This window comes from Arachis stenosperma, chromosome 5 (assembly GCF_014773155.1).
Source record: "Arachis stenosperma cultivar V10309 chromosome 5, arast.V10309.gnm1.PFL2, whole genome shotgun sequence".
In the NCBI taxonomy this organism is placed as follows: domain Eukaryota; kingdom Viridiplantae; phylum Streptophyta; class Magnoliopsida; order Fabales; family Fabaceae; genus Arachis; species Arachis stenosperma.
In genome coordinates this window covers 14,421,843-14,448,847 of record NC_080381.1, presented here as the reverse complement: position 1 = coordinate 14,448,847, position 27,005 = coordinate 14,421,843, and the positions used below count along the sequence as shown (strand labels likewise).

Sequence of the window (27,005 nt, the reverse complement as noted above, 5' to 3'; positions counted from 1 at the left end):
AAATATATAGATAAATAGAAAAAAAAAATATCTGGATGGTTCAATATATGTATTTAATTTAAAAAATTTTATGATAAGTGAATAATTAAATAGAAAAATTTAAATAGATAATTTCACAACAATTCAGTTGGAAAAATACATCTACTAAGAAAGTTGGTTAACAAGATTACTAATTATATTTTTTTAAAAAATATATAAAATTTAAAATTTTAACTTATTTATTGTGTATTTATTAAAATAAAATATTTTAAAAATTTGATAATAACTTCAATATGTATTCTTAGACTCAATGTTAGTCAAATAATTTTTTCTCTTCTAGGTGACTATTATAGTTTAATGAACTTTTAATAAGTTTATGATTTTGTTTTTGTAAAAGAATTTCAACTAGTTATTTTTTCAATATATATAGATGGTTTTTTTTATAATTTTAGAATAAATTTATCAATAGTTTAAATATTAAACATCAACTTTTAAATGATTAACATTAACAATTTTTTAATTGAAAAATTATTTTTATCCTATTTTTTAGATAATTTAATTAGAATTTAAAGTTAAAATTTAACATTTAAGATTAAAAATTTAAAATATATAATAAAATAATAATTTAAAAAATTAATCAATATTAAATAAAAAATAATTAATTTTTTAATTGAACTTTAATTTAAAATTCCATAAAACAAAGTAACAAAAACAGAAAAACAATTAAATGTTTATATGTAATCGTTAACAGAGCGCGGCCTGCGCCATCTTAGTGGAACAGTAGTGGAATGTGACTTCTTGTTGTTGGTTGATTTTGATTAAGTCTAAAGTCTTCTGAGGTTTGACCAAACTAATAAAAACAGTGAGAATAATTCTTCTTTTTGGTCTGGCCCAACCAATATATGTTAATTAAATGATATCAAGAATACATTTATCTGACTTTTAGAATTTTCTTACAAAGGGCAGTATTATTTTTCATTATAGATCCCAATTAGATCTCAAAAGTTCAATATTTTTTTACCTATTTTTTTCTACTAAAAACATTAAAATTTTTTCTATATATTATTAAGAAAAACTATTGAAAATCAATAATTTTTAGTATTTTTTATTATTATTTAGTCATTATAAATATTTAATTATTTTTAATAAATAAATTTTATTAATTTATATGTGTAAATTTTAAAAATTTTGAATGCAAATTATATTGATTCATGTAAAATTCTAATAAATATAAGTATAAATTATATGTTTTAATTTTTACGTGCAAAATATCTATAAATAAACGTGCAAATTATTGTTGGCCAAGTGCGGGTCAAAAACTGATAATATTTGTTAACCACATTGTTTTATTATTAATATTTTGATATATTATTTTAAAACATAGAGGCTTTCTTATCTTTCATTTCAAGTTTTAATTTTATTTCTTATTATACTCTCCATGAACATATATAATATTGGTGAGAATCATCGTGAGTGGCTATAGAGATGTTTAATTATGGTGTCACAAATTAAATGATTCAAATGCAAATTTGCATTGAATGTTCTTCTCCTAGCTTGTAGCGAAGAAACGTGAGACGGTTACTTCAGCAATGAGAGAAGCAACGATAACAACGGTCATCATAGGCTAATTAGGCACACATTAATTTCAGCTGATCACATACATGTTGACAAGACCACTTTTGGGACAACCAAATGAAGGAGTGAACTACAAGGTTTCTAGAGAATAATTGTCCTTTTTCGTTCCCTACCAACTTTAATTTGGAGTTGGATTATATTCTCAATGGATCGAGAGTGTTTTTTTTTAGTTTGACCAGGTAAGAGTTCTGTTAAATCATGTAATGGTCCACTCCCACATTCGTATATAGTGCAACCCGAAAGCCAGAAACCTCCACACACTCAAAAAATAAAACAAAGTCAATGACATATATACATTCTTCGTCCTTCAAATTAAAAATCACTACTCACTATCACTGATGATGAGATAGTTGCATTATACTCAGTCAACCACAAAGCGACAAAAGCTACATACACTCTTTTATTTAAATAAAATAAAATAACAAAATATCAACTTATACGAAATGTATGTGGAGCAAATTTGATACTATCGTCAACAAACACAATTATGCAATTAAATTCAAACTATACATTCAGACTATTTTCATTGATAATATAATATCAATAATGCTAGGGATATTAGAATTTATTGATTTTTCACTCAATCATCTACTCAATTTTTTTAGTGTAGTTTTTTTAAGTTTAGTAATTTAACAACATTTTTTTATCTCATTATTAAATATTGATAATTAACTGAAGGCCAAAAATAATAATTTCTAATGACATTTTAACATTTCTCATCTAATATTACACATTTTACCTTTTTAAATAAAATGTATGGCATGATCTAAAAGAAATTAATTTTTATTTTCACAATAACACTTTCTATTGAATCAGCAAAAGTAGTTTAATGGAAGCTAGAGGTCACAGAGCCACCATACAATTAATAGGAATGGAGCAGTTTAGGCCCTCTTCCCCATTTTATTTTAAGAAGCCATCACCAATATTTACCACTACCGTTGCCAAACTTGCCATGCTGCTTACATTAATAATATAACTTTGACTAGTCAAGTTGCCTAATTAGTCTATGCGTCAAATTTTGATGCTAAATAACGTACACTACTCTAAAAGACAAACGCGTGTTCTTCCATGTAACTCATTTTGACAAATTAAAGTTACTTATCTAGTATATTCCTTAGTTACTTAATTGATTAAGAAACTGAATTGAACCCAAGTAATAATAATAATAATTATATTTTGAGCATAAACGAATATGAGGGCATTCAAGTGTTGTTTTTTTTTTTTTTTTGAGTATTATTATGCAAGTATATATAATATATCCATGAAATTTTTACAAATACACCAATTGGCTTAGTGCAAACGGAACATATACATACACTATGCTGAATCATTTCCAGCGCCACTACTGCATGTGCCCATTGAACCATTCCACAGAACACGAAATTAAAGGAAAGCGTAGATAATAACCCAAATTAAGCGACCAAGTCCACTCGTCAAACAAAAAGAAAAAAAAAGGGTCCATTAGCATAATAGCATTAGCATCATGGATTATTCAACAATAATGATATGTTTGAAGGCGACCCGAAACGAACGATGATGCTTTGAACATGCAAAAGTCGATCTTCCATTTAGACATCTCCTTTATTAATATTTGATAAAGTTGATTTTTTTATCTTTATATTTATCAGATGGTTAAATAAACACAAATACGTAATTTGCATACAGTAATGACATTTAGTTATATTGGTTGCGCTAGGTAGACAACTAATATTTGAATAAGGAAAAGTACAGGTAACTAACAATATTTTTAAAGTCGTGAGCAAAGATTTACACTCTTAGCTCATTATAGAAAAACAAAAAAAATAGTCCATCACAAATTATGCTCCCAAAAATCTCTTACTTTCAACTTTTATATTTCAACCATCCACATTCTAACTCTTTTAACGCAGCATACTCTCTTCCCAAATTCTTATTACACCGTCAAATCTTTTCTTACTAGTTAGCTTCAATGCCATCAAATTTTTTCTCTATCAAAAACGTTGATTTAGAATGAACATAACTATCCACATACTTAGTAAAATAAACATCCAACAAATTTCATTGTATTTACTTAAATCCAATCCAAATTAAATAAACATTCACTTTAAAATATCATCCACATACCTAATAAAATAAACATTCAACAAATTTTATTGTATCTATTTAAATCCAATCTAGATGCTTATTTTTCCTGCAAATAGGATGTTTGTTCTTAATGTAAATCACATCCGAAAAAAGGAAAGAAGAAGAGGAAAAAGAGAGGGGGAGGAGAACCACGGAAGCAGAGGGAAGATAGCGACGAGACAGTAACAGCGCCCGTGGAACGCGAGATGGCTGCAGTGGCCCATGGGAAATGTGCGCGACAGGATGAACGGATTGATGGCTCCATCAATGATTCACTCTCCAGCGGTTTTTACCGGAAATTACGGCGCCTCGGAACGACATACCGGTGGCGCGACACTGCAACAATGCAGCTAAAGAAGAGTGGCGCGAAAACAGCAACAACATTGGATGGACGAGTGGGTGGGAGCCGTGTTGGACTGAGCGTTGGAGGGAGAGACACGTCGAGGTTACCGGCGGAGGTAGAGGCATGTCGGGCTAAGCGGCAAAGGGAAAGACTGTCGGGATGAACAATGATGTGAGTAGAGAAGGGAAAGGAGAGTTGAGATGATATGGAAACGTGATGTGACGGTATATTAAGAGGAGGTTATGTTGCCTAACCCTAATAATTTAAAGGAAAAGTATAGGGTACCAACATATTATCTGCCAACTTATTGCCAACAATGATTAATTATTATATTTTAAACACATATATAAAGAGACACATCTAAAAAATATATCTATAAAGATACTTCTATTAAACACATCCATAAAAAAGACATTTTTATTAGACACATCCACAAAGCCACTTCTATTAAACACAATTATAAATAAGAGTTGGCAGATGTTGGCAGAAATGTTGTTGGTAACGTAGCGGGATTGTAATTTAAATTCAAAAATTAATTATTTTAATAAATTGAGAATCTGATTTTAATAATTAATGGGGAGTGTTAGATAAACAATGACCATCTTGAACAACATGAATATCTATCAATCAAATAAAAATACACATCTCCAAATTAACCATCTAAATTTTAATATTAAAATAACCATCTGTACATCTAATAAAATGAACATCCAATATATCTATTATTCACATTATTTAATATTTTTATTGTCTACCTATACTTTTTCATAATTGATTTAATCTTTTTTTTAAACCGTTGTTCAACATTTACATTGTTTATCTATACTTTCTCTAATTCTGCTAGGTAACTAAAAAGAGTCTAACCAACAATAAGCCAACAAACATTTTGAACTGCACTCCATACTAATTAATTATCATTAATTAGTAATTATTTAAATTTTATTTTAAAAAAATACAAAATTAATTATTATTAATTATAATTATACTGGTTAGGAGTTGTTTATTTATATTTTTCTTTGAGGAATTCTTCACATACAAGCGATTTCTCATACAAGTTATACAAGTCATTTATTTCTTCTTCTTTTTCTTTCTCTATTCCTCCTCTTTTTCTTCTCCTTCTCCTTCTCCTTCTCCTTCTCCTTCTTTCTTCTTCTTCTTTTTTGAAGTATTTCATCTTCATCGTTGTATTTCTCCTCATTCTTCTTTTGATTTTGCAACATTATGTATTTTTTTTCTTTGTTTGATTTTTTCTTCCAAAAAAGAATTATGAGAATATGAAATAAGAACATGAAGAAGAAGAAGTAGCAAAAGATGAGGAGGAAAAAGAAGAAGAGTTCTGAATTATGCATAAGGTGTACTTCAACGAATTTTGGGTGTATTTTTTAAATCCTTTGGGTGTATTTTTGTAATCCTTTGGATGTATTTCTATAATCGTTTGGGTAAATTCCTGTAACCGTTTGAGTGTATTTCTGTAACCATTTGGGTGTATTTCTGTAATCGGTTAGGTGTATTTTTATAATCGTTTGGGTGTATTTATGAAATTCCATTATCTTCAAAACGATTTCAAAGTTTGATTTCAGAAACCATGAAAATCGAAAAAAAACGAAGCAAGAATACCAATGATAAACGCAGATAAAACAACGAATGAAAAGGCAAGGAGATCGAACAAATTTGACAAGAAACTCGTTTTCATGGAGGAAGAAGAAGAAGGAAGAGGAGGAGGAGAAGGAGAAACGCGAACCACGCCATAAAAATCGTATATGAACCAGCGTACTTTTTATTAAATTTTTCCTAAATTGTATGACTTGTAAACCAAATAACTTGTACGTGTAGCACTCCTCTTTTTCTTTCTCTTTATGATCTTTTTCAATATACAATATTTTTTTGCAAAAATATAAAAAAATTAACCTCAAGCGTCATTATATAAAAATACATATTTAATATTTATAAATAAATGAATTATATTATTATAAAATGTTTTTATTATTCTAATATAAAATATTTCATTATTCTAATAATTAATAATTTTAGTACGTTCCTTTATTTTTTATTATTATTTTATTTTAACGAAAAAATATATAAATAAATAACATAATGAGATCACTAATATTATATGACTAATTAATATTATTATTTTAAATTCATATTTATTTAATAATAATTTACATATATAAATCAATTCAATTTATATATATAAATTAATAAAATTTATTTATTAAAAATAATTTAATATTATATTAATTAATTATCGATTAAAATTATTAAATTCTGTTTGCTTTCAATAGCTTTTGCATTGTGATTTTTAAAAGAAAACATAAAATATTGCTTGAATGTGGTGGTGACCTTATTTAGTGAATCCACCAATAAGATAGTACATTATAAAATTGAAGAGATAGAGAGAGACACGTGTGAATGAGTAGGGTAATAAGTGAGTCCCCTTTTGCACAAACAAACAACTGATTACTAAATGGAAGTTGGGATCATACAAAGCCTCCTTTTGGTTTAGAAATAAAAAATAATAATTCACCGGATTGATTTGAATAATGTTTAGTTGTGGCCGTGCGCATAATGGACACGGTAGTAGTAACAGTGTTGAAAGAAGAAAAGAGACAAAGAAGAGTCGTACACGTAGGCTGCTCCATGGCCATGTCATTCATTCACACCGTCTTTGCTTTACTTTGACCACTACTCATCATCTCTCCTTTAGTTATTATTTTTTTTTCTCTGTATAATATTCTTTTTATGCTATCATTATTTTTAACTTTTAAATTCTCCCACCACGAGTCGATAGAGGTAGAAGTGCAGAGTAATTTTTATCTCTAAACGGCCCTACTTGGTTAGTATAGATAGCGGTCATCACCGCCTATATATCTTGTCAAAATCCACCACCAAAGGTGAATTATTGTCATAATCCGTTACATATATATATATATATATATATATATATATATATATATATATATATATATATATATGATTGGTTATAAGTAAACTTTTTCTACATTCACAAAATATAAAAATTAAAATTTTTTTAAATATTTTTAAAAGGTAATAAAAATAATTTAAATATATTTTTATACATATTTATCGTTGGATCTAGAATAAAAATAAAAATTTTAAATTTTACCACAACAATTTTTTGTAAGAATAAATTATTTGGATAAATTAAATTTTAAAATAATATTTTCAAAGATAATTTTTAAAAATAAATTAAATTTTTTTAAAAGAAGCAGTTGAATATTATACTCTTATTATTATCTAAAATAAAAAGTATTATATTCTCTATTTTTTAAGTAAATAAGAGTGATTGTTATTGATTTATTGTACTTAAAAAATAGTGTCTAATTTATTAAAAAATTAAAATTAATATTCGATTCTTAGTTTAATTATTTTTTATAAATAATCATATTATTATTATAACTATCAAATGCTAATTATATTATAACTATTTTTAGTTTTGTCAAAAAATGTTTAAAAAATTTTTAATAACAAATCTAATTATTAAATTTCATATTTTGTTAGAATTTTTTTAATCACAGATTAATTTAAGACCTTTTTAACTACTTCAATTTGATCTATCTGAGAGATTTAGATAATAATAATGTACAAAAAAATTCATTTCTAAATTCTAACTACTCCACCTTGACCTATCCAAATGATTTTGGATAATAATAATAATAATCAGTTACAAAAATGAGCGGTTTCTTCTTTGCAATTTTTTTTACGTAAGTGGCTTATCTTATAGCAAATTACAAATTACGTGTAAAGTAAAAATGGTAGCCGTTTATGTAAAATTAAAAAAGTTGCAAAAATATTTGTTGTTTCAAAAAATTGTAATCGAATAAATTTAAAATTTAATTGATTTATTTATATAATTTACCTAATAAAATTATTATTTAAAAAATTTTTAAATATTAACTTTATATGAAAATAACTTTCACAAATTTTATGACTTAAATTTTTATTTTTGTTTAAATAAACAGGCTAAAACTATTACTTTATTCCAATTTTTTTAGTAAGAATTGATAGGTGGACGGATCTAAATTAAAAAAATAAGAGTATGATTTAAAAATATTTATCAAAATAATAGAAATGAAAGTTGTTCCGGGGCTTACCTAGAACCTGACGGTGGTTGGACTTGTTTGAGGCCCAAGCGCTGGAGGAGTGTGGTCTCCGACTTGGTTTACGTCTGGGAGCCGCCTCCGAGTTGTGTGTTCCAAGAGATGGGGGGTGGTACCTGCAAAGACACTCCGATGCCTAAGTCAGCATGGGGTAAAGCAGGTTTAGAATGTATTGGAACTTAGAGATACCTGAGGGGTGTCAGGGTATTTATAGTGGTGATCCAATAACCACCGTTGGAGTAGTGCCACCTTTTTAGGTGGATAACCGTCCCTTTATCTAGGGATTGTTGGGATATGGCTTCTAGAAGTGGTTAGAGAGATTTTAGGGGCAGTTACTTATTTGAATAAGCGTTATCTGCCAACTATCTCTTGAACCCGACTTCTTTGGAAAGAAGTCTGTGTTGAGTCCGACCTCTTTTGAGGAGGTCGGTGAATAACAAAGGCCAATCTTTGGATTGGGCCTTTTGGTGTATTTGGACCTGGGCCTTAGTGTTGGGCCAGTGTATGAACAGTGCCCCTACTCGAGTTCAATCTCTTTTTCTTAAGAGTTGGATTCGAGTATTTAAACTCGGGCTTGTAGGCTCTGTATAATTGGTTTTAGCACATCTTACTTAACCAAAGAATATTTCTTGTCCTAGTTTCATACAACTCGTTCAATTCGAGTTGTTTTGAGGATCCATGACTTGTTTTAATACAAATCACCTTTCTGAAACTTATTCTGATTTCTTACGACTTGTTTTGATACAAATCGTTTATTTCAAAACTCGTATTTTTTAGTATAACATCATCTAGCTCGTTCGATGCGAGTAGTTTTAAGGTCTTACGATTTGTTTCATTTCAAATCGTTTAATTAAAACGTGGCTATTTCTTGATCTAATTTCATACAACTCATTTGAATTCGAGCTGTTTTTTTAGGACTTCACAACTTGTTTCAAGTACAAATTGTTTATTTTGAGTCCCTTTAAACTATCAGATCATCTTTATAACCATCGGACTTCGTTGCTTTATCCATTATGCCCCTGCTCGAGGTCGAGCTTTATGAAGTCGGACTCGAGCAATCAAGCAGAAAGGATTTTCGAATGAAGCCCTTTTTTTTGTTGAACTCATTCATTCTGAGTTTTCTAGATGACTTGTTTTTTATACAAGTCACTTTTTTGAAGCACAACTCGTTATATATCAAGTTGTTTTGCGCAATTTAAATTACTTAGATCATATGGTTATTTTCTTACTCGATTTTGTTCAACTCATGGGCTTGAGTTGTTTTAAATCATCAAGCCGTATTATAACCATTGGACACCAATTTATACCTCGTCGCTTTATCCGAGCGACCATTGAAAAGGCCAACTCGTGATTTTTGCGTTTTGTCGAGCATAAATTGGCGCCTTAGGTGAAGGGATTATATGCTTATTCCCTCCCCTTTCTAGTTTTTACAAGGTTGTCGTCCTTGTGTATGATACAACTTGTTTTATCCAAGTTGTTTTGGAGGATAGTTTTTACGTTTCGATTTTGCTCAAAAACGTTTACAATCCTTCCTTTTTAACTCGTTTCTATACGAGTCGTTTGAAGTGATTCATTTTGATACAAATCACTTTTAAAGCTTTGCTTTTAGATAGACACGACTTGTGCTTGACACAATTTCGTTGAAAATATGGTTGACTGGCATAACTCGTTTTATCCAAGTTATCCTTATGTTGTTGTGAATGCTAGAACGAGTTTTCTTGGAACAACTTGTTTTTGTGAAAGTGTTCCATTTTATACGACTAGGTCGTTTATTTTTAGAACTTGTAGAGATGAGATTCTGGGCTTGAGATTTTGTACGATCCATTTGTTATCCGTGTGGATCGAGTTGTTAGATCGTATTTATGCCTCAAGGGGCATATTAAGTTACTTTTGCGACTTGTTCTAAACACAACTTTTTCAACCCGTTTGGCCCGAGCTGTTTCGAGGTGTTTTCTTTCCAATTCGCATATGTAACTTCTTTCCACCAATTGGTTCTTCGTCGCTTCATCCAGGCGATTTCTATATGATCGGCCCGTGACTTTCGCGGTTTATCGAGCTTCAATTGGTGTGTGTTAATTGTAGAAAATCAATTTTCATAAGGAATTGTTTTATCTCCTTATGTTGGAGGTGTGTTGCGACCTGGATAGTTTTTCACCTTCGAAGTTAGACACTTTGTAGTAGCCCTTTTCTAAGATTTCAGTAATCTTAGAAAAAACCTTTTTGATCTTTGTTTTTGGAAAACCTTTTACTTGGCTGACTGTCCCTTTCTTTAAGTTTTCTTTAACAACTCGGGACAGCCTTTTGCCTTAGTGCTTTCAATAGGTTTCCTAATCTCTTTTTGGTATTCCTTACACTCAATTTTTGATTTATTGAGCTCTTATGATTTAGGTTATTTTTGCGATGCGTTTCCTTTTTTCTCGGTTTTTCTGACTTGTAAGTCAGATAATTTCCGAGTTTATTACGATCGACTTTTATAACCTCTTTACACCGACTTGTACCTCGTCGTTTTATCCTGACGACCATCTAGGTCGGTTCATGGGATTTTCACGCTTTGTCGAGCTTAAGTCGGTGCGTTTCGTAGAAAGAAAGAAAAACGAGAAGGAATTTATAAGAGATAAAAGATCTTTATTTATTTGCGAAGGTACTTTTATTGCTACTAAGGGTTTTTTACTATCTATGATCCCTTAGTCTCTACTACGATGCCTCGTTAAAAACCCTTCTTCAGAAAAAATCCTTTAATTTTTGGGAAAAAATCATGAAGTTGGAAAAAGAGTACATCAGGGAGTAGAGTTCGTTTTTAGTACCTTTTCATGCCACGACCTTGGTAGCTCGGTGCTGTTTAAGTCAGTCACCTTGTAATAACCTTTTCCTAAGATCTCAGTAATCTTGTAGGGTCCTATCCTTTTTGTTGTCAGCTTTCATTCGCCCGAACTCAGTAGCCTGATATTTTTTCTTATCAAGATGAGGTCTTTTGCGGCGAATCTCGTAGCCATCCTTTGTCTCAAGAGCTCTTTCCTTATCTGAGTTTGCTCTCAGGTTTCTGGAAGGGGGCCACGTTCTTCTTTCGTGCTCTAGCATCATTGTAGAATGTTGCCTTTAGTTTTTAATAATTTTGGACTTAGCTTTCATGATAAGCCAGTGCCCCTACTCGAGGTCGAGCTTCATAAAGTCGGACTCGAGTATTCAGTCATGCCATTCTTTGAATCTTACTATTTGTTGCTATGTGACTTTTACAAGTTATTTTGGACTCTCTTTTTGGGAGGTCGGATAACTTGTTTTATACTTGTTGTGTCAACTTAGCAAGGTTGGATACTTATCTCTTGGCTTGAGGAGGCATCCTTATAAATCGCCATCCTTTCTCAATTTGTTTTAAACAAATTGTTGTGACGTCGGGTTTACATCCTCTTCGTGTTGATGTTTGATTATGATCACGTTGCCCTTAAGTTATTTGTGCAATTCGTTTTAGGCTTTGCCCCTTGCCAGTTTGATTTAGTACAAGTGGCTTAATGGGGTCGGACCACGATTTGCATTTATAACTTCTTATGCCACTTTGGATCTCATCACTTCAAGTCAGAAAAAGTGTGCATTAAGGAGTAAGGTGCACTTTCTAGCTGTAGTATCCCTTTTGTTGTAAACATGGCACAATCTAGGTAGATTGTTTTCGAGTAAGTCGAGTATGTTGTAGTAGTTCTTTTTCAAGTCTTAAGTGACTTTGTCGGGATCTTTTTTTTTGGTGTTGGCCTTTCTTCGTCCGATTTTGGTTTTAAGAAAGAAGTCGGACTTTTCTTTGTAAGCTCTTAAAGGAAGTCGGATTTTTATTTGTAGACTTGAATCCTCAGAGGAGGTCAAATTATCTTCATAAGCTTGGATCTTTAGAAGAGGTCGGATTCTTCTTTCTAAGCTTGGAAAGAGGTCGGGCTTTCTTTCTAAGCTTGGAGGTTTTTGACCTCATTGTAGACTCTGATCTTTAAAAGAAGTCGGAATCTCTTTCTGATATTCTTCGAGTTTTTTGACCTCATTGTAGAGTTGATCGTGAAAGAGGTCGGATTTTTTACAGACTCAAAAAACGAGGTCGGATTTTTTCTTTGTCGGATCTAAAAGAGGTCGGACTTCTTTGTGAGCTCCCAACTCATCCGACCTTATTGTAAAGTCTGACCTTTAAAAGAGGTCGGACTTTTCTTCACGAGCTCTCTAAAAGAGGTCGGATTTTTCTTGGTGGGCTCCCATCTCATCCGACTTTATTGTAAAGTCTGACCTTTAAAAGAGGTCGGACTTTTATTCGTGAGCTCTCTAAAAGAGGTCGGATTTTCTTTGGTGGGCTCCCATCTCATCCGACTTTATTGTAAAGTCTGACCTTTAAAAGAGGTCGGACTTTTATTCGTGAGCTCTCTAAAAGAGGTCGGATTTTCTTTGGTGGGCTCCCAACTCATCCGACTTTATTGTAAAGTCTGACCTTTAAAAGAGGTCGGACTTTTATTCGTGAGCTCTCTAAAAGAGGTCGGATTTTCTTTGGTGAGCTCCCAACTCATCCGACCTTTGAAGAAAAGTCTGACCATCATTCCCTCCAATGAAGACTGGGCCTTTGTCGCTCCGACTTTCTTTTTTCTTTGGATCAGATTCCAGTTTTCTTCCTGGAAGACATCCATCTTTATTGGTGTGCAAACAACATCAAATTCTACCGCAGGAATATTTCTTTCCATATTCATTGGCAGTGATGTAATTTGTGAGCAACCAACGAAAGATGTACCATGTGAATTTTTCGTGTTATTCACTGCTCTGTTGTAATTGATATGTGAATCTAATGAAGAAAGAACTGGATTCATCACTTCATTGTCGGATTGGGTTGCATTCAAATGGATTGATGCTGCACTTTTTGGCATAAGTTGAAAAGAAAGGTTTCATTGTTTTTATCAACAACGTTTTCCCTTCTTTCTTCAATTACTGACTAATATGGGATATTTTATTTATTTATAAAACCTGTGAATTTGGAACATGCAACTGCTCCATTCCATGAGTGGGTATCATGGACTTTTCCGAGATTGTAAGTCGGCACAGATGTCATTGTCCATCCTATTTCACGAAGAGGTTGGGATTAGTCACGTTCCCTTTTCCTCTTTTTTTTTTTTCTTCACGTAACTTCTTTTGCCAGTTGAATTTTCTGAGTTGAAAATTCTTTTATTCAATTGGCTTTCGAGTTCATTTTTTTTTCAAGTAACTTCTTTTGCCAATTGAATTTTCTGAATTGAAAATTCTTTTATTCAATTGGCTTTCAAGTTCGTCTTTTTTTTTTTCACGTAACTTCTTTTGCCAATTGAATTTTCTGAATTGAAAATTCTTTTATTCAATTGGCTTTCAAGTTCGTCTTTTTTTTTTTTCACATAACTTCTTTTGCCAATTGAATTTTCTGAATTGAAAATTCTTTTATTCAATTGGCTTTCAAGTTCGTCTTTTTTTTTTTTTTTCACGTAACTTCTTTTGCCAATTGAATTTTCTGAATTGAAAATTCTTTTATTCAATTGGCTTTCGAGTTCGTCTTTGGTTTGCCTTCTACAATGGCCTTGGGACGGTGTTTTCTTCTCTTTTAATCCAATTTAACTGTAGAAGTAGAATCGTCATCCCTATTTGATATCCTCTGCCCATTGGGAGAAGTTTTTACGGGATTTCTGGTATCCATAGAAGCTGTACTCCAGCTTCTTTTTAACATGCTTTCATCTTATTCATGTCGAGAGGTTGTCCGACCATCTTGTTGATCATCCGCCATTATCAAGGATTGAGCTCCGGGTCCCCGGCAACGGTGCCAATGTTCCGGGGCTTACCTAGAACCGGACGGTGGTTGGACTTGTTTGAGGCCCAAGCGCTGGAGGAGTGTGGTCTCCGACTTGGTTTACGTCTGGGAGCCGCCTCCGAGTTGTGTGTTCCAAGAGATGGGGGGTGGTACCTGCAAAGACACTCCGATGCCTAAGTCAGCATGGGGTAAAGCAGGTTTAGAATGTATTGGAACTTAGAGATACCTGAGGGGTGTCAGGGTATTTATAGTGGTGATCTAATAACCACCGTTGGAGTAGTGCCACCTTTTTAGGTGGATAACCGTCCCTTTATCTAGGGATTGTTGGGATATGGCTTCTAGAAGTGGTTAGAGAGATTTTAGGGGCAGTTACTTATTTGAATAAGCGTTATCTGCCAGCTATCTCTTGAACCCGACTTCTTTGGAAAGAAGTCTGTGTTGAGTCCGACCTCTTTTGAGGAGGTCGGTGAATAACAAAGGCTAATCTTTGGATTTGGCCTTTTGGTGTATTTGGATCTGGGCCTTAGTGTTGGGCCAGTGTATGAACAAAAGTCTAGTAAGATGACTTCTAAAAGAGCAAAAGAAAATTATAGGCTAATGACAAAGATGTATGACTGTGAGAACGAATAACAAGGAGAATTGAAATTTTAACATTTATATTTGACAGTAAAACCCTTTTTTTTTAAAGTTTCTCAAGTCAGTCTATATAGACATGCCGACTTGATTCGTGTAGCTAGCATTGTATATATTTTTTAATCTTATCTACTATGAATATTATTATTGGATTGCAAGCTTTCGCTAATATTTTTCTTTATCAAATTGATTTAGTTTATTATTATTGTTCAAGACTTAATAATAAGTAATTTCTTTTAAAGATATTTTAAAATATTTGAAGCACATGCATATGCTTTATTTGTCGACCTAATTTATATGTCAAATTTCTAGCCATTAGACCAAAAAAAAAAAAAATGTGACATAAGCCGTTTGATCCCCTGTAAACTTATTTATCCATGTATAATACATGTTATAATGAACAAAAACCAGCCATACCTATTTGTTTTAGAACATGTATATATTCTTTTATTTTTATTATGTGTGTTTAACTGTTTATATGGGAGTGGGTGTTTACATATAGGTTTATTTGAGTCTTATTAAAATTTGTATATACTTATTAATATAATTATGTATGAAAAGAAAAATAAATTTATTTAAAAAAATATTTCTGGAAGATTTCTGAAAATGAATTGAACCGTAATGATAAAAGACAAATGTGTCTAGTTCTTCCAGTATAGGAGAGTAGTGCTAGTATGAACTTACATATTACGGCCAGAATCTTCTATTCCATTCAAGTATTGCTCATGTCATTTTTGATGGGTGACCTTAGGATTTATTCATTGCTGTCTCAAGCGTGTTTTTATTCACTGTTGTTGTCTCTCGCTTAAAATACATAAAAGGCAATAAAATAAAAATTAAAACATCAAAGTAATAATCAATGTAGTATATTTTCTTAAAAGAAAATGTAATTACTAACTAGAAACATTTTTATGAACAAAAACAAATAAAAAATTTCAATTAATGCAGTCAGTTGAGATAGCAAAATATAAACGATATAAAAATAAAATCTACAGCATAATGCAATTTAGGGGTGTTAAGAAATTTTTTTACGGCTTATTTACTAATTGAATAAATCACCTTCTACTCTATGCAAATGGGTGAACTATAATAAGTTTTGCATAAGATATGATAAAATTTGGTTTGGCCGACATAAAAGAGTACATCTCATTTTGTATGGGAAAAATTTAATTTGTATGGCTCCAAATTAATGTTAGCCATAGTAACTTAACCCATGTTTTATATTTCAACTGCAAACACATTTAATTTGAAACTACAAAGACCTTAATGTACACAAAACTGTAAGGTAGGGTGTTGTCAAAATCAAATTAAATATATCGAAAAACACACAAAATGAACTTAAATGATATTAATTGCCGACATAGCATTGAACTGAATAATCCTGGCTAGAAAAAATCCTAAACTGAAGTCAAGGTTCCATTTTGACTGTGGGTCCTTTCCTGAAAAAGTAAAAAACTTCTAACCTCAACTCTTCTTTCTTCTTCCTATGCGCTACAAATTCCGACACGTTCTTCATGCTAGCTATCGTCTCTCTCAATTTAAGTACTGTAATTAAATATTTATTTAATGCTCTTTTAACTCATTTTTTAAATTAATACTTTGTCTCTGACTTTTATTCTGTTTAATGATGTTACTTGTTACGATAAAAATAAGATTAGAGCGGTTTAACCTCAAAATAATAATTTTTTTTTTCTTTTCTACAAGTAGTAAAGTGGGTTGGTCATAAAAATACGCTTTTAAAATTGAAAATAAAATAAAAATTTATGATAGTTACATGTTTAAACTTTGAGCAATGCTAGGGGGCCAGCAATTTTTGTGATTGTTAGCCATCAACTAGCCATCAATGATGATTTGATGGTGTGAGATTGGTGTGAAATTTCATCCAATGGCTCACCTTCCTATGCTGGTTACATGCTGGCCAAAATTCAATAAAACTGCTGGCCCCCTAGACTTTTCCTTAAACTTTTTCTGTGAAAATAAAAAAAAAAGCATTCTAGGTACTCCTACAATATTTACAATTCTTATTTCTAGATTAGTGTGTAATTTGTATATCTATTAAATTTAAATATATAAATATTGATAAATTCTATCATTTTTATCATTTATTTACAACATTTTTTTATAACTTATAATATGTCTAAATTGTTCTTAGATTAATTTTATCATTGTTAGAAGATATAATAATAGAGTATTTAAATAGTTTTATTTAGTGTAAATATAAATTTTTAACTTACTTTCGTACTATTTAAAAAAAATATGATGTGATTGACAGACAGTATAAAATTATTTAAAAAAAATTTAATAAACTTATTTTTATGATAAAATTTTTTTTATTACACTAAAATTATAATAAATATATATTAAAATTAGTTATTAATATAAATATTAATTTTAATGATTAATTTTAGTGTGTAAATAATATTTTTTTATTAATTAAAATTTTTTTTGTGACTAATTTATTAAAAATGGTTTGATGCAGAAATAGCGAGTCGTATTTGCTGCAAACAAGTCCAAATTGAAAACAGTATTATCTCCCCTTTTAAACCCAACCTTGCTTGCAACACTCTCGCGGATTCTCAGAAACACAAACACCTCTCTCTCTCTCTCTCTCTCTCTCTCTGCCATGTGCAAGTTATCATCATCTTCCACAGCTACAACTATGTGTATGCGTGAATGCAATGAAGGGCAAGAAGGAAAAACCCCTGACATGCTTACTCATTTGATCCCTAAAACCCCAACAACAACACAAAAGCCCCACAACAACAACACAACCAATCATTTATCAGAAGCAATCAAAGAAGCAAAGTGCATAGCCAAGATATCGTTACCCATGGTCCTAACTGGCCTATTACTTTACTCTCGCTCCGTCATTTCCATGATCTTCCTCGGCCGCCTCGGCGACCTTGCCTTGGCCGGAGGCTCTCTAGCCATTGGATTCGCCAACATCACCGGCTACTCTCTTCTCTCCGGCCTCGCCGTCGGCATGGACCCAATCTGCGGCCAGGCTTTTGGCGCCAAAAGGTACAAGCTCTTGGGCCTCACCATGCAGAGGACAGTGCTTCTCCTCCTCCTCACTTCAACCTTCATTGCCGCTCTTTGGCTTAACATGAAAAAGATTCTCCTCTTTTGTGGCCAGCAACACGACATAGCCACCGAAGCTCAATCCTTCATTCTCTTCTCTCTTCCCGATCTCCTTGCGCAATCGCTGCTCCATCCCCTCAGAATCTATCTCAGAACCCAATCCATAACTCTCCCTCTTACATACACCGCGCTTCTTTCGATTCTTCTCCACGTCCCAATCAACTACCTACTAGTCTCTGTTCTTGGCCTTGGAATCAGAGGAATCGCGTTAGGCGCTGTTTGGACGAACTTCAACCTCGTGGCGTCTCTGATTATCTACATATGGGTCTCAGGGATTCACACCAAGACATGGAGCGGTGTTTCTTCTGAATGCTTCAAGGGATGGAAGCAACTACTGAGTCTCGCGATTCCGAGCTGCGTCTCTGTGTGCTTGGAATGGTGGTGGTACGAGATTATGATCTTACTCTGCGGCTTGTTGATCAATCCTCAAGCAACCGTTGCGTCAATGGGGGTTTTGATCCAAACAACTGCATTGATATACATTTTCCCATCTTCGTTGAGCTTCGGCGTGTCTACAAGAGTTGGAAACGAACTTGGTGCAGGGAATCCCAAGAGAGCGAAGCTTGCAGCAATTGTGGGACTCTGTTTCAGCTTCTTATTGGGATTCTCCGCATTGGTGTTTGCAATTTCGGTGAGGAACGTGTGGGCTTCGATGTTCACAAAGGATTCACAGATCATTGCTCTAACGTCAATGGTGTTGCCGATCATAGGGCTGTGCGAGCTCGGAAACTGTCCTCAAACGACGGTTTGCGGTGTTCTGAGGGGAACGGCAAGACCAAAACTGGGAGCCAACATAAACTTAGGTTGCTTCTACCTTGTGGGAATGCCCATTGCGGTTTGGTTAAGCTTCTATGGTGGTTTTGACTTTAAAGGATTGTGGCTTGGCCTATTGGGTGCTCAGGGTTCATGTATGGTGACTATGATGTTTGTTTTGGTTCTAACCAATTGGGAAGCTCAAGCACTTAGAGCAAAGGATCTTACTTCTTCTCAGGATGTGGCGCAACCAAATTTCGCAGAGGATGATGAACAAGAACATTGCAAATGCTCTCTGATTTCGTCAAAACAATTCTCTGATTCTTTAGTTTGATAACATTTTTTTGGTACATTCAATAGAACCTAGCTGACTAAGGGAATTTTTTAAGTAATATATAGTTTAATCTAAATATATCAGATAGATTGGAAGATTCAAAAGATATATATTCATTTATTTCTATAGGTTTATCCAATTATTCTTACTTGTAAATTTAGGAGAATTGAATTTGAATGGGAATTATTTATTAATTATTTTTCTTATAACAGTTGATAAGAATCGATTCCATGTGTATAGATAATATACACTAAACAAAAAGAAAAAAAATATGCATAAAATTAAGAAGGTCAAAAGTCACCTATCATACGAAATTAATAATTAAAAATTATTAAATAATTTAAATAATAATTAATTAAATATACTAAATTATTTAATCATTTTTAATTATCAATTTTATACCAAGATAACATATATAAGTCTTCACCGATTTAAAAAATGAGCAAAGCTAATTAGAAGAGAGAAAAAGGAGAGAAAACATGGGTAAGAGGGTGTTTGGGGCGTGGGGATAAGATGGGTTGGTGGGCAGTAGGATTGCGCGTTGTGATTTGTGAAGTAGGCAATGCAAGCTGGAGTCTTGTGTGTCGGTTGTTTCGCAACGAAAAATTGACAAGTCGCGTGCTTTGATTATTCTTCTTCAGGTGGATATATGCCTTTTATTTTATTTTATTTTATTCCAGAATTTCCAGTTCCACACGTAGAATTTGACCTAGTTTAGAATGTTCCATGTTTTGATCAACTTTAGTGGCCTCTACGATGTTTCTTCCTTTTTCAACTGAGGAATGTTTCTTAATGAGAGAAAGCCGCATGAGCTAGCTACTTGCTACTAGCTACAATACAATGGTATTGGTATTGGTATGCGAACATCTATCAATTAATTTTTAAAAAAATTCTCCAGGTTAGGCATTCAGTTGAAACTTCCTTAGTCTAATCTTGGTAATTGAAAGTTGAAACGGCTTTTGAATTTGTTCGGTTAAGTAACTCTCAATCTATGACTGCTTAAAATATCATACTTCATTACTTTACTTTTTGATACAAAAACTTGGATTAAGAGATACTTACAAGTTATTACTCATTGAATATTCCTTTTAGCATAACAACCAATGAAGTACAAGGTCAACAACATATTATATCCCTTTACAAGGTCTTTATCATGGCTAGTGTGTTAATTCAATGACATATGTTTCATTTCTACCTAAATTAGAAAAATTGAGCAAGCTAAGGAAGAATAAGCAGCCTCCGCCATGCATAATAAAGATATATTACGTTTCGCACAAAGGGAATTTAAATTTAGACCGGAGATTAATAAGGTTGAAAATTAGCTGTGAAACCTAAACCATGTTTAATTTGAGGTTTGAAAACTGTTATCAGTTAACGTGTAAAGTATAATCTAAGTAATATCAAGTTGATGGGCATATATAATTTGATTAATTGTGACAATTTTGAGTCATTAGATAATGTGTATAAACTGGCAGGTCCAAGTAACAGCAAGATCTTGGTGTTGAAATTATTTGTTAGAATAAAAATTAATTTTGTAATTTCTTATATAGAATAAGATAATATATAAGATTGGTTGGCGGTATAAATAGACAAAATTAGCGGCTGACAAAAAGCCACCGGAAGAATTGTTTTCCTTTGAAAAGACAGTGGTACTCGCCGTCCTTGTTAACAGTATGACAGTATTCCATTTGACACTATTTTATTATAACTAACAGTGCAATTTATTACTTGTTACACTTAGATTTGAGGATATTCCCCATTACAACAAAACAAGAATATTTATAAAGGGAATACTTATCCGACAAAGATAATAAGAGTAAATGTCTAAAATAGTCTCTGAATTTTAAATTGGTATTCAATTTAGTCCTTAATTTTTATAAGGGGAATGCTAGGGGGACAACGACTTTGTTGAACAATATGAACAACCACCAATCAAATAAAAACACACTATACCTTCAAATTAATTCTCTAAATTTTAATATTAAAATAACCATCCATACACTAGTAAAATGAACATCCGATATATCTATTGTTTACATTGTTTAATATTTTCATTGTTCACCTATACTTTTCCTTTTTATAAATGACCAACTAAATCCCTTAAATTCAGAAACGTGCGTCTTCGTTAGTCCCTCGCAGAAGTGCCGTCTAAACGTTGCTGATGTGGAACGTTAACTGCCATGTGGGCATTCCAGCTGTATGCTGATGTATGCCAAGGTTGAATTTGATTCAAATTGGTATCTGGAATTGCCTAATATTACCCAAATTAGTCCATTTCAATTATAAAACCCTAATTATCTTCCCTTCTTCAAACTGTATGCTATGTTCTTCTGTTCTTCGACTCTCCTTCTCTTCTTCGACCTCTCTTCTTCGCCCTAAAACCCAAATTGATTTTTTGTTTGTGTGAGTGATGATGGGTGGTGGCGAGAGAAGTCAAAGTAGCTCAAGTAGGAACAACTCTGCAGGCAGACATTATGGCAACAAAGGAATGCGCAATAGGGAAGGTAAGAACGTTGTTTTCTGTAATTGCGGGCTTCGAACAGTGATGAAGTACTCAACAACGGCAGAAAATTCTGGTAGACCATTTTATGGTTGTCCGAACTATGAGGTAAGGTTATGGCTGTGAAGAAAATGTTAAGATGGTTTGAGTTTGAGTTTGGATTCACCTGCATTTTTTACTTTGCAGGATGAAATTCATTGTAATTTTTTTTTGTTGGGCTGATGGATGTGAAGAACAAGTTTGTGCAACACCCATTCCACTAGAAGTTTTGCATGATTTAAGTTGGAGGATGACAAGCTTGGAGAGTGATGTTAAGACCGTGATGATGATGACGATGGTGCTGCTGGCTTCTGTAGTTACTTTTGGTGTGTGTTTAGGTTTTAGTTTGTTGGGATTTATATTCAAGAAATGATGATTATGTTATGAAATTTTAAATTTCTTAAGTGGTATGTAATGTCTTGATGAAGATGGAATGAAATGAAATGAAACACTAATTTGACATGAGTTCAACTCTTGATGCTGCACTTATTCTGCTAAAATTGTGTTCAACTAAACCAGAAAGAGATAAATCATAACATGAACTAAACCAAAAACTTCATTAATTTAACATAACTAATTCCGGAATATGGAACAAGTGTTGTTTGTGCTAAAGCACATTGTGCATAACATACTATCACAACCCAAAACATCATAGGCCATAATAACATTCAAAGGCCATGCATACAGGTTTCAAAGGTTACATTACAAAAAGACAGGATTGTTTAACCATAGCATTCAACTACAACAACATGAACTCAAAAAGCCACTACACTTTGTGCTAGTTAGACATTTTTTCTTGGTGGGTTGAATCCTGGAGTTTGAACAAATTTCAAGAAGGAGGCCAGTTTTTCAGAGGTTGCTGCACTAGCTCCTTGAATAGTCTCTCTTGAAATCTCAGTTGGATGTGGAGCAGCCGCAACAGTAGCAGCAGTGGATGAAATTGTCCTCTTGACAGGGAGTTTGTCTATGTGTCTCTCACTTTTAGTTCTTAGATGCCCTTTCTTGACATTCTTTGTAGTTTTTGCAGCCTATGATATCATTAACAACAATAAAAGTATCATTATATGGATGATGACACTGTCAAGAATCATATTAGCTGACCAAAAACATATCCTCTCAAGTTAACAAGAAAATGGATTTGTTTGTTTCCAGATTTATTAACTCAAGCTCTAATTTTGATTAATGTTTTTAATACTATTATTACTTGAGTTGCAAGTTCTTGTTCAGCTCCTAAACCCCCTTTAGCAGCAACTTCTGTTTGAGTATCAATTTGTCATTCTTCAGCACCAACCTCACATTCTTCAGTAACAACCTCACATTTGTTACCTTTAGAACCAGTGTCACCCTTATTTGCAGCATCTTTAGCAACCTTTGTTACCTATGAACAATTGCCCATGAAATTGGGTAAATATGATTATTCGCGTCCTGACCCATGGCGCACAGCAGCCATCCTCCATAATAGGTCTTTAAAAAAGCCCTATTAAGTCCTATCAAGGGTTTACATCCACCCACAAAACCTTTCTTGCATCCATGCAAACAGACATAAAACCTTTCAAATACACCTTCTCCGTTAGGCATTGGACTAACACCTAACTTGACAGTTGAACCCGGATTAGATCTCAACACCTCTTCTGCATAATCTCTAAGTTTAGCATATTCTGCAGCTTCATCATCCTTCACTATTTTCCTTGCATCACCCAAAGCTCTTGTAATTGTAGTCTTAAACAGTTGTATTCTAGTTTTTTCTTTAAAGTAATTAAAAACCTCACAGTGTCTAAATGTTGGGAGCTTCCTAACCTTCTTAACAAGTACATCAGTTACCCAAGACCTAGTTGCACATCTATTCTTGAAAGTTCTCTCACATGTATGATCATCATTAAAGGTCTTAATCTGCCAACATCCATTCGATTTGCTATAAGAACAAAACACCATCCAAGGACAATCTTCATTCTTGCATACCACCCTACATCTAGTAGTATCATTTTTCTTGTACCTTACACCCCTACCTCTTGTAATGTATAATTTTTAACCCCTTTTTAAAAGCATCCCTAGTGGTAAACTCCTTACCTAGCTCTAATCTCACATGTCCAAACTTGGCAGTATCATTGAAGATGAAATTCACAGCTGGGTCTGCTTCATCCTCAGAGTCTGGTGGAGTCTTCAATTCATCAGATTTCCAGCTATCATCAGAAAAAGACACTGCCATACAGATTCATGCATTACATCACCAACAGAAAAAGAATAAAGTCAATACATATGCACATTAAAAAAATATACGTTACATACATTGCAAGTTTTCTTCTTTCTCATTATCATCTACCTCCTTCTCATAATCAGATGCATCCATTGAAGGGGGACAAGAAGTATCTTCATCATTAATAATCTTTTTCTTGCCTTTGTCATTGTCACTGCCAGTCTTCCTCTTTCTCCTATCACTGGTAGGACCAACATCATCATTGTTGTCACTACTTTAGTCCACAGAGTCAAGTGGCATGTGTGGCTTGTATAAACTGTCTTCTGCAGACTCATAAGAATCAGATAAGCTATCAACATTCAAGTGAACTGGCTCCTTGCTTGCTTGCTTTCTCCAGCCTTGTGATCTTGTGATATACCTTCTAGGCATTTTTGTAGATGTGTTGAATTTAAAGTTAATAGGCTTGGATTATTTCTTTGATGCACTGGGTTTCTTGATTTGTGCATCGTTGGTTGAGGGAGTGGGTTGAGAGCAAACTTTCTGAGATATGGGTTTAGATATAATGGGATTTGGTTGGGATAGAGATTTAGGGGACTTCGCTTGTGAACATGATTTGTGGACATTAAAACTAAGGACAATTGATTTTGGTGGAATAGGCTTAGAAGGAGTGGGCTGGGGGGCAGCAGGCTGGGGGGCAATGGGCTTGGGAGCAATGGGCTGTTCGCAGTGGGCTGGGGGGCACTGGGCTTGGAGGCAGTAGAATGGGGGTCAATGGGTTGGGGGGCAGTGGACGTGGGGCAGTGGGTAGGGGACAGTGGACTTGGTGCAGTGGATTTCAGTTCAACTGGGATAAAGGTAACTGGTTCTTCAAGTTGACTTAATATTGTGTTGGTTTTCTTCACAGATTCAACACCTTCTACTATATCTTCTTCCATGCCTTCCATTCCGACCTTCTGGCCTATAGCATGATCCTCGTCAAAAAACTCCATTACATCAATTATATCAGGAATCGAAGGTCCGTGCTCAAAATAGATGTGGATGACGTTGTTATTCTCATGGCAGTGCTTGATCATACTAACAAGGTCCTGGTCCACTTGCAATCTCCTAAGACTAAAATCTAACCCATCTTTAGGGTCCAAAAACCAACATGCTTCAGCCTTATCATACCCCAATTTTTTATAATAACCTGTTACTGCAAACACGTCAAGATAGTCTTCATCGACTCCAACCCATTCATCATACAAGTCAGATGTGTAGATAAAATTTTCACCAGGATCTGTCTCAAACGTTCCACCATGGTGGAAAACAAGTTTCAATCGATCAAGCATCTGAAGTTTACAGCACAATGCACAAAACAGACAGGACTAATCATTTTGCCGCAAAACAACTATATTGCAAAGAACTAGAAATCAACTATATTTGTAATAAGAATGCATATATTTACTTTCTATTGACTATAACTTAAACCAGATTATGATTTATGTGGTTACAAGTTTCATTTTAGAAACCCTAAACTCTAACATTTGCGCCATCAACAACCACAACATTCTAAACTACTCCCTTACATATACAACAACGCATTCACACATAAGTATTAAGAACCCTCAATGAAAAACAAAAAATGGAAGAGAATGATCAACTTGAACTGTTACCTCTCACCTTCGGCAGTGTACGAAGGTGATGTTTCGTCGATAACTCCTTCACTGACCGGAGAGAACATATTCTAAGGATGATCCTCGGTGAGCAAATGTGAGTGGGAAGTATGGAAGAATGAATGGACAGAGAAGAAGAGAAAGTTTTTCTGAAGTTTTGGTGGAAAACGTTGAAATGGAAGGGGGACTAACAAGAATTGTTTATTCAAAGGAGGAGAAGATGTTATTTGAAACGACGTCGTTTTACACATTTAGGGCATCCACTCCTTCAACGACATCGTTTAATGGAATGCCCACATGGAAATTAACGTTCCACATCAGTAATGTTTAGACGGCACTTCTGTGAGGGACTAACGGAGATGTACGTTTCTGAATTTAAGGGATTTAGTTGGTCATTTATAAAAATCAAGGACTAAATTGAATACCGATTTGAAATTTAGGGACCATTTTGGGCATTTACTCAAGATAATAATAATAATAATAAATTATCATTTGTATCTATAAATAAATATACTTATATAAAAATAAAACGACAATTGTAATCACAGAAGATAACTTACGTGTGCCAAAAGTATCATAACAAACCAATTGCATAACTAACGTCCGAATACTTTTGGCACACGAAAGTCATCTTCTATGGTTATAATTGTCGTTTTATTTTTATATGGGTATATTTGACAGTGTTTATATTTTTCATGGGTGCAAATAGTATTTTAATAATAATAATAATAATAATATGTACACAAAAAATTAACCACTAAATCAATTACTTAGATAAAATATATTATTGAGTTTGAAAAATTAATATTAAAATGATGATAAAATATTATTAAAATAATTAGATGTTTATTAAATTATTACAAATTATTTGTTTAATGAATTTTGTTTAGTGCACAGGAAAGCAATCTAAGTTCCATGTTGGCCCAATAAACAAATGAGCAAATCCATGTCCATCAATACAAATTTCATCATCAACTTGATCCAAAATTTAGTCACTAAACTTTGAAATAAGAAAAAAAAAGACAAGTCCAATCACAAGTCCATGAACCAAGTATGATGAATTAAAGAAAGAAACCCAAGAGACCACAAGCCTCATATGGTTACTCTCACTCTTGGTAACTGAAACTTCAAATTCAATTCAATTTAATTTCCTTGAACCTTCTACCGAAAGCCATTACCTCTCTTTTCTCTCTCCTCTGTCTTTGCTTCGGTCACATCACTCAATCAAAGAAAAAGAAAGAAGAAAATAGAAATTACAAAAGATAGGCTTTGAAGAAAGGCAAACAAATTGTTGCCAAATCAAAGCAAAAAGAAGGGGCTTCGGTCAGGTAGCAAAATCTCACTCGGCCAAAGCACATCAAAAGTTCATTTCCTCATTTGTGCTACGACAAGAAACCAAGAAAAAAGACACAATGTCTCAAGCATAAAAGAAGCAACTATGGAAGAGGTGTTGTCAATCATAGTCAGAAGTTCATCAACGCTCAAAATCAAAACTTGGGGCCAAAGTCAAGCTGAACGGTCAAGATTGAAAAAGCTTGAAGAAACAGGATGAGAGAAAAGAGGTGAGTTATATGCGAACAGATTCGGTCTTCTCTTTCCTCTCTGATGAAGCCGTTGCTAGTCTCTGATATTGGAAAAAAAATAGTATTAGGGTTGAACCTGATTCAACCTTGGAAGCTTCACTCTTCTATATTAAGGGTGAACGGCCAAGGATTGAAGAAAAGAAGAGTAAGTGAAAAGCACAGAGTTCACTCTCATAGCTAACCAAGCTATTAGAGCTCTTCTCCTTCATG

General features: G+C 33.2%; 1 protein-coding gene across 1 annotated transcript; it reads left to right on the top strand.

The window, feature by feature from the left end:
• Window positions 1-17,151: 17,151 nt before the first annotated feature.
• LOC130982356 (protein DETOXIFICATION 49-like) lies at window positions 17,152-19,036 on the top strand. The gene has a single exon (XM_057906330.1). The coding sequence runs from the start codon at window positions 17,223-17,225 to the stop codon at window positions 18,825-18,827; it is 1,605 nt and encodes a 534-aa protein (XP_057762313.1). The 5' UTR covers window positions 17,152-17,222; the 3' UTR covers window positions 18,828-19,036.
• Window positions 19,037-27,005: the final 7,969 nt, after the last annotated feature.